The sequence below is a fragment of the Hylobates moloch genome, unplaced genomic scaffold (assembly GCF_009828535.3).
Source record: "Hylobates moloch isolate HMO894 unplaced genomic scaffold, HMol_V3 SCAFFOLD_6, whole genome shotgun sequence".
NCBI lineage: Eukaryota > Metazoa > Chordata > Mammalia > Primates > Hylobatidae > Hylobates > Hylobates moloch.
This window is the reverse complement of record NW_026652281.1, coordinates 116,542,477-116,550,993: the sequence shown is the minus strand read 5'-3', so window position 1 is coordinate 116,550,993 and position 8,517 is coordinate 116,542,477. Positions and strand designations below refer to the sequence as shown.

General features: G+C 53.7%; 1 protein-coding gene across 4 annotated transcripts; it reads left to right on the top strand.

The window, feature by feature from the left end:
* Nucleotides 1-511: 511 nt before the first annotated feature.
* Nucleotides 512-7,651, top strand: STING1 (stimulator of interferon response cGAMP interactor 1). Of its 4 annotated transcripts, XM_032158050.2 has the most exons (8): nt 512-720; nt 968-1,060; nt 1,566-1,792; nt 1,923-2,106; nt 2,367-2,475; nt 4,676-4,914; nt 5,670-5,856; nt 6,732-7,651. In XM_032158050.2, exons 3-8 carry the CDS (start codon nt 1,566-1,568, stop codon nt 6,923-6,925), a joined length of 1,140 nt encoding a protein of 379 aa, XP_032013941.1. In that variant the 5' UTR covers nt 512-720; nt 968-1,060; the 3' UTR covers nt 6,926-7,651. The 4 variants fall into 4 exon arrangements, with proteins under 4 accessions (XP_032013941.1, XP_058297253.1, XP_032013942.1 ...); XM_058441270.1 differs by lacking the exon at nt 5,670-5,856 and having other exon boundaries at nt 6,732-6,824; XM_032158051.2 differs by lacking the exon at nt 1,566-1,792 and having other exon boundaries at nt 553-720; nt 6,732-7,632.
* The last annotated feature ends 866 nt before the right edge of the window (nt 7,652-8,517 follow it).

The following is an 8,517-nucleotide window of genomic DNA, read 5'->3' as shown; positions in this document are numbered from 1 at the left end:
ACTCAAACAATATAGGTCAGATCATTTTTCTTTTCTTTTCTTTTGAGACAAGAGTCTCGCTCTTGTTGCCCAGGCTGGAGTGCAGTGGCCTAATCTCTGCTCACTGCAACTTCCGCCTCTCAGGTTCCAGTGATTCTCCTGCCTCAGCCTCCCGAGTAGCTAAGATTACAAGCGCCCACCACCACGCCTGGCTAATTTTTGTTTTTAGTAGAGATGGGGTTTCACCATGTTGCTCAGGCTGGTCTCGAACTCCTGACCTCAAGTGATCCACCCGTCTCGGCCTCCCAAAGCGCTGGGATTACAGGCGTGAGCCACTGTGCCAGGCCCGCAATTACTTTTGCACCTACCTACTGTCATCCCCACAATCGCCTTCTGGGCAGAAACTAGCAGGTTCTCTTGGAGAAGTCACAGGCGTGGCTGTTTCCTGCAAGGAGCCAAACCCCCATTCCTCTGTGCCCCTCCTCTCCCACCAAGTGCTTTATAAAAAAAGCTCTTGTTACCGGAAATAACTGTTCGTTTTTCTCTCCTCCCTCCTAGGTCATACTTTTCAGAAAAAGAATCTGCATCCTGGAAACCAGAAGAAAAATATGAGACAGGGAATCATCGTGTGATGTGTGTGCTGCCTTTGGCTGAGCAGGTGGAGTCCTCCTCAGGCGTTGGGTACAGTGTGTTTCATCGTGGTGGCTTGAGGGGAACCTGCTGTTCAGAGCTGTGACTGTGGTGAGTGTTTCTAAACACGCTTGGTTTGGGGGTAGCAAAGGGCAATGGAATGGAGGCTTTCTCAAACCTCACCCCTGACCCCAGGACTCAGGCCCACCTCATCAGGGCTTTGACGGAAGGGTCCTAGCTCCCTTCCTGAGGAACAGGAAATACCCTCCTTCCCAGCACCAGTAAAGCTGCGGTTTGGAGAAACGCCAGCGCTAGAGTGCTGTGGAGAAATCAATCGTTGTTAACATCTCATTTTCAGGCTGCACTCAGAGAAGCTGCCCTTGGCTGCTGGTAGCGCCGGGCCTTCTCTCCTCGTCGTCATCCAGAGCAGCCAGTGTCCAGGAGGCAGAAGGTAGGCTCAAGATCAGCCTGGCAGAATGCCAAACCTAGGGCCCATGGCACCCAGAGGCAAGGGGGTGCCTGCTGGCTGCCCTGTCCCCACTCCCTGAGCTCTGTTTTACACTTTGCTGACTAAGGTCCTCCCTGGGGTGGGTTCCGGGGACAGGGGAACCCAGGTCCCCAAGGGTTCTTGGTTGGGTAGGGCTGCACAGGACAGCTTCAAGTCTGGGTCTGGGATAGTTGCTGCCTTCTTTCTTCACCACACCTGTGGTCTCCTTGGGTCTTGGTGGGGCATGTGTGTGCAGGCCCTGCTCTGTGTTCAGCAAACCTCGCCGAGACAGGAGCTTTGGGGTGACTCATTCTCAGCCTGTCTCCTAGAGGTGTCTCTAAGAGCAGCCTCTGGGAGTGGCTGGGCACCAGGGAAAGGGGAACTGGGAGGAAGTGCCCAGCCAGAGCCTTAGTCCCAGAAGGGCAGGAGGGCAAGGGGAGAATGGTCATGGATTTCTTGGTGCCCACAGATGCCCCACTCCAGCCTGCATCCATCCATCCCCTGTCCCAGGGGTCACGGGGCCCAGAAGGCAGCCTTGGCTCTGCTGGGTGCCTGCCTGGTGACCCTTTGGGGGCTAGGAGAACCAGCAGAGCACACTCTCCGGTGCCTGGTGCTCCACCTAGCCTCCCTGCAGCTGGGACTGCTGTTAAACGGGGTCTGCAGCCTGGCCGAGGAGCTGCGCCACATCCACTCCAGGTGACTCACTGAAGTACCCATGGTGACGGGGTATCCAGCATGTGTCACTCCCTTGATGCCTAGCCCTACCCCTCCTTGAACCTCTCTGGCTGAGCTGGGCTGGGGGCTGGGGTCTGGCTGTCATTCACAGGTATCGGGGCAGCTACTGGAGGACTGTGCGTGCCTGCCTGGGCTGCCCCCTCCGCTGTGGGGCCCTGCTGCTACTGTCCATCTATTTCTACTACTCCCTCCCAAATGTGGTCGGCCTGCCCTTCACTTGGATGCTTGCCCTCCTGGGCCTCTCGCAGGCACTGAACATCCTCCTGGGCCTCAAGGTATGACACAGGGGGAGGTAGAAGCTCTGGCCAAGTGGAGGCTGTGGCTGGTGTGGCCTGCCCTGAGCTGAGTACTGGGAGTGGGACTGGTTTAAAGGTTGGAGTCCATGGAGTAGAACCTATAATGTCCTGGAACAGTGGGTTTGGCAATGGCAAAGGAGGGATCAAGTCAGGAGCAGGTTGGGAAGCCTTGGAGGAGGAGGAGGAGTTCTCTGGGTGTCCTTGATGGAGGCCCCCCAGCCCCATCCTGCTGTCCACAGGGACTGACCCCAGCTGAGATCTCTGCAGTCTGTGAAAAAGGGAATTTCAACGTGGCCCATGGGCTGGCATGGTCATATTACATCGGATATCTGCGGCTGATCCTGCCAGGTGGGCCATCCTCTCTGCCCCCATTTCTAGATCTACAAAACAGACACTAAGACACACAGCCTCTTGTGTTTCTAAACACACAGAACTCACTATACTTTTCAAAGCATTTTCATGTCTACCAAATCCTTTAATCCCAAGACATGAAGGATGTTACTATGATGCCTAGTTTGCAGAAAAGAATGTGGGGCTTAGAGCCATTAAGTGACTTGCCCAAGGTCACTTGTAAATTCTTTTTTTTTTTGAGAAGGAATCTCCCTCTGTTGCCCAGGCTAGAGTGCAGTGGTACCATCTCGGCTCACTGCAACCTCCTCCTCCCAAGTTCAAGTGATTATCCTGGCTCAGGTTCCCGAGTAGCTGGGATTATAGGCACCCACCACCATGCCTGGCTAATTTTTGTATTTTTAGTAGAGACAGGGTTTCACTGTATTGGCCAGGCTGGTTTCGAACTCCTGACCTCAAGTGATCCGCCTGCCTCAGCCTCCCAAAGTGCTGGGATTACAGGCGTGAGCCCAGCTGTAAGTTCTTTCAATAAATATTTACTGCATGCTGTGTGCTCTCATGTGCATTTTCTAATTCACACCCTGTGAGGAAGGAATAATCTTCATTCCTGTTTTATTTATACATTTTTAAAAATAAGAGGGTTTTGCTATGTTACCCAGCCTAGTCTCAACTCCTGGGCTCAAGCAATCTTCCTGCCTTGGCCTCCCAAAGTGCCATGATAACAAGCAGGAGCCACCATGCCCGTACCTATTTTAGATTTTTTTTTTTTTTTTTTTTGAGACAGACTGGATCATGGCACAATCACTTACTGCAACTCTGCCTCTGGTTCAATGATTCTCTTGCCTCACCTTCAATACTGGAATTACATTAGTAGAGATAGGGTTTCACCCTGTTGCCCAGGCTGGTCTTGAATTCTTGACCTCAAGTAATCCACCCACCTTGGCCTCCCAAAGTGCTGGGATTACAGGCATGAGCCACTGCACCAGCCTTAGATTTTTTTTTTTTAAATGGAGTTTCATTCTTTCACCCGGGCTGGAGTAAAGTGGCACAATCTGGGCTCACTGTGACTTCTGCTTCCCAGGTTCCAGTGATTCTCCTGCCTCAGCCTCCCAAGTAGCTGGGATTTTAGGCGCCTGCCACCACGCCCGGCTAATTTTTGTATTTTCAGTACAGACGGGGTTTCACCGTGTTGGGTAGGCTAGTCTTAAACTCCTGACCTCAGGTGATCCACCTGCCTCGGCCTCCCAAAGTGCTAGAATTATAGGTGTGAGCCACTGTGCCCAGCCTTTTTTTTAAAGTGCAGTTCTGAGACATCAAGTGATTTATCCGACATCACATAGCTTAGAGAGAGGAGGAGAAACGATTTGAACCCAGGTTTCTCCAGAGCCTGGACCCTAGACCACTGCACTGTGGAGCCTGTGTTTTCTGTTGTTGTTGTTTTTGTTTTTTTGTTTGTTTGTTTGTTTTGTTTTCTTTTGAGATGAAGTCTCTTTCCGTTGCCCAGGCTGGAGTACAGTGGCGACAAGATCTCGGCTCACTGCAACCTCTGCCTCCCAGGTTCAAGTGATTCTCCTGCCTGAGCCTCTTGAATAGCTAGGATTACAGGCACGTGACACCATGCCTGGCTAATTTTTGTATTTTTAGTAGAGACATGGTTTCACCATGTTGCCCAGGCTAGTCTCAAACTCCTGACCACAAATGATCCACCTGCCTCAGCCTCCCAAAGTGCTGGATTACAGCCGTGAGCCACTGTGCCTGGCCTAAGCCTGTGTGTTTTATTCTTCTGACTTGCAGGCTAAAGCGGCAGCTCTTCCATGTCTCATTGCTATCTCCTAGGGCTTCTGCTAGGAGACTGATCTGGGGCTAGAGGACTCCCTCTGTGCACACAAGAATGCTGGAAATGTCACCTCCCAGGGCTCTGCCTGCCTCTCAGCCCTGAAAGCCATGGTGGAAAGGGGTGGGGCTGACATAGACATCTGAGGAAAGAAGTGAGGGAGGGCAAAGGGTGGTGCAGTAAGAGGAGGGGTGGGGAGGGCTTTTGGAGGCGCTGCCCCTCCTGGCCTCCTGTACAATGAGAGTGCACTGGACTCTCCATTCTCTGGCACCCACACACTGAGGGGGCCAATGACCTGGGTCTCACTCCTGAATCAGGTGGGAGATAGGGTTAGCAGGAATGACTTCTTGGGCTTCCCTGCCTCAGGGCTCCAGGCCCGGATTCGAACTTACAATCAGCATTACAACAACCTGCTACGGGGTACCGTGAGCCAGCGGCTGTATATTCTCCTCCCGTTGGACTGTGGGGTGCCTGATAACCTGAGTATGGCTGACCCCAACATTCGCTTCCTGGATAAACTGCCCCAGCAGACCGCTGACCGTGCTGGCATCAAGGATCGGGTTTATAGCAACAGCATCTATGAGCTTCTGGAGAACGGGCAGCGGGTAAGTGTGCAGAGGAGTGGGGGTCCCTGGGGAGGGGTCAGGACCTCAGAACCCTGGGCCCTAGCCAAGCACTGATGAAAATTCACTGCCCTTCTCTGAGCTCTAGTGTCCCTAGCTGGTCCCAGATCTGGGCAGGGTTCCGCTCTGAATGATAATGATGAGTAACATTTATTGAGCACTTACTACAATCTGGATGCTATTCTGGGTGTGTCATCTGATCACCTCATTGAATTCTCACCACCACCCTATGGGGTAGGGACTGTTAGCATTCCCACTTTACAGAGGAGGACACTGAGGCTCAGAGACGCCGTAGGAAAGTGGACGATTTAAACTTGACTGTACCATGCTCTTGACTATAAAGCTGCCCCAGACGAAGGCTGTGAGAACATCTGAAGGATTTCATGTGGGTGCAGGGGAACCCAGACCAGAGTTGAACCCAGAGCCCAGCCCCAGATCTGATTCCCAGCTGGAGCAGTTGACAGCCTCGGGTCTTGCCCTAGGATCTTAGGAGAAGGATCTGTGAAGGGTAAATTTAGCCCAGCCCTGTCCCTGATTTCAGAGTTGGGTATCAGAGGCAAAGGCAGGCCAGACAGCATAGACCCCATTAGGGTGGCCACCTCCCAAGACTCTATCGTTACAGGCTGAGGGAGTGGGGCCTCAGCCCGTGGCACTGGGGGCCAGAACCTGGACTGGACCCTCCATTCTCCATCCGCCTGGCCCCTGGCTTAGTCTGGTCTTCCTCTTACCTCCTCCAGGCAGGCACCTGTGTCCTGGAGTACGCCACCCCCTTGCAGACTTTGTTTGCCATGTCACAACACGGTCAAGCTGGCTTTAGCCGGGAGGATAGGCTTGAGCAGGCCAAACTCTTCTGCCGGACACTTGAGGACATCCTGGCAGATGCCCCTGAGTCTCAGAACAACTGCCGCCTCATTGCCTACCAGGGTGAGGGGTTGATAGGGTGAGGGGTTGATAGGCTGGAGGGCAGGAGGAGTCAGGGGTCCCAGGGTCTCCCAAAGAGTCAGAAGGGGCTATGGAGCACCACGCCCTGGGCCTGTCCTTCCTTCCCTGGGAGAAGCCCCCTCTTCCCAGCACACCAGATTGCTTTTTTAGGTCTTTGACTGTAATCCCTCAGGGGAGCTTGAAGAGGTGGGTTCTAGGGGCCCCTCACTTCATCTAGGATTCCAGAGGAAACAGGAGAGTCCCAGGCCAGTATGTACTGGGCACAGGAGACTGGCTCTGCAGCCTTGGCTCTACTACTCCCTCACTGTGTGACCTCAGGCAGGTTTCTGCTCCTCTCTGAGCATCAGCTTTAAAAGTGAGAGGGTGGAATTTCATTCTCTGTGAAATCACTTTTTTTTTTTTTTTGAGACGGAGTCTCACTCTGTTGCCCAGGCTGGAGTGAAGCAGCTCGATCTCGGGTCACTGCAACCTCCACCTCCCGGGTCCAAGCGATTCTCCTGCCTCAGCCTCCCAAGTAGCTGGGACTACAGGCGCCCGCCACCATGCCCGGCTAACTTTTGTATTTTTAGTAGAGACGGGATTTCACCATATTGGCCAGGCTGGTCTCGAATTCCTGACCTCGTGATCCACCTGCCTCGGCCTCCCAAAGTGCTGGGATTACAGGCGTGAGCCACTGGGCCGGGCCTGAAACCACTTCTACTGCTAGGATTCCATGAAACTCTAGTCCCGGTGGCTGGGGAGTGGGTAGGAAGAGGGGGTAGGGAGGATTAGGGGATCTTCCCAGCAAGTCCTCTAGGTGTGTTCGAGTGGGAATGTGTAAGATCCTCACTCCTCTCTCCCCTATCTCCCTGTTCCAGAACCTGCAGATGACAGCAGCTTCTCGCTATCCCAGGAAGTTCTCCGGCACCTGCGGCAGGAGGAAAAGGAAGAGGTTACTGTGGGCAGCTTGAAGACCTCAGCGGTGCCCAGTACCTCCACGATGTCCCAAGAGCCTGAGCTCCTCATCAGTGGACTGGAAAAGCCCCTCCCTCTCCGCACGGATTTCTCCTGAGACTCAGGGTCACGAGGCCAGAGCCTCCAGTGGTCTCCAAGCCTCTGGACTGGGGGCTTTCTTCAGTGGCTGAATGTCCAGCAGAGCTATTTCCTTCCACAGGGGGCCTTGCAGGGAAGGGTCCAGGACTTGACATCTTAAGATGAGTCCTGTCCCCCTGGGCCAGTCGTTTCCCCTCTCTGAGCCTCCGTGTCTTCAGCCTGTGAAATGGGATCATAATCACTGCCTTACCTCCCTCACGGTTGTTGTGACGACTGAGTGTGTGGAAGTTTTTCATAAACTTTGGATGCTAGGTACTTAGGGGTGTGCCAGGTGTCTTTCATGGGAACTTCCAGACCCACTCCCCAGCCTTCTCCCCTTCCTCTGCCCGGGGACGCCGAACTCTCTCGATAGTATCGACAGGCTCCTTTGCCCTCTGGCTCCTGGTCATGTTCCATTATTGGGGAGCCCCAGCAGAAGAATGGAGGGGAGGAGGAGGCTGAGTTTGGGGTAGTGAATCCCCCGGCTCCCACCCTGCAGCATCAAGGTTGCTGTGGATTCTCCTGCCGGGCAACTCTTGCGTAATCATGACTATCTCTAGGATTCTGGCACCACTTCCTTCTCTGGCCCCTTAAGCCTAGCTGTGTATCGGCACCCCCACCCCACTAGAGTACTCCCTCTCACTTGTGGTTTCCTTATACTCCACCCCTTTCTCAACGGTCCTTTTTTAAAGCACACCTCAGATTACCCAATGTGAGTGTGTTGTCTTTTTCCTGCTGGACTCTGACCAATATAACAGATGGGAATTACTATCCCTAATGTCCAAACCTGCCTGCACATGCATGCCTCCCTGCACCCCTCCTCATCCTGGTACAGGGCAGCAGGGTGCTGGGTGTCATTTACCATCTGGACAGAGCCTACCATTTGGGCTGAGGGCACCTGTCCTTTCAGTGCCTTTCTCTTCAGTGAGAGGCTTGGGCAGCAGGGACCATAGGCTGGCCTGAGCCAGCACACAGATGATGCCATGAGGGTACACAGCTTTGTCCTGGGCAAGGGGCCACTCAAAGGAGCAGGTGTCACTATAGGTGCCAGATGAGCGAGCCTGCAAAGGCACAAGGGGGAAAGAGTTTGTGTGATGAGATGGGACAGTCCCTGGAGGGCCTTGGACAGCACAGCCAGCTGCCGTGCCATACCTTCCACCATCACGGTTACAACTGAGCCACTGATTCAACGCTGTGGTGGTGCAGCTGTCCCCATCTGGGAGGGAAGGCAGCCCATCTCTGTTAGTTCCATTTGTCTTTCCCTCCCACCCTTTTTTTTTTTTTTTTTTTTTTTTGAGTTGGAGTTTTGCTGTTGTCACTCAGTCTGGAGTACAATGGCACCATCTCGGCTCACTGCAACCTCCGCCTCCCGGGTTCAGGCGATTCTCCTGCCTCAGCCTCTCGAGTAGCTGGGATTACAGACATGCACCACCACCATGCCCGGCTAATTTTGTATTTTTAGTAGAGAAGAGGTTTCGCCAGGCTAGTCTTGAACTCCTGACCTTGGGTGATCCTCCCACCTTGGCCTCCCAAAGTGCTAGGATCACAGGCGTGAGCCACCGTACCTGGCCT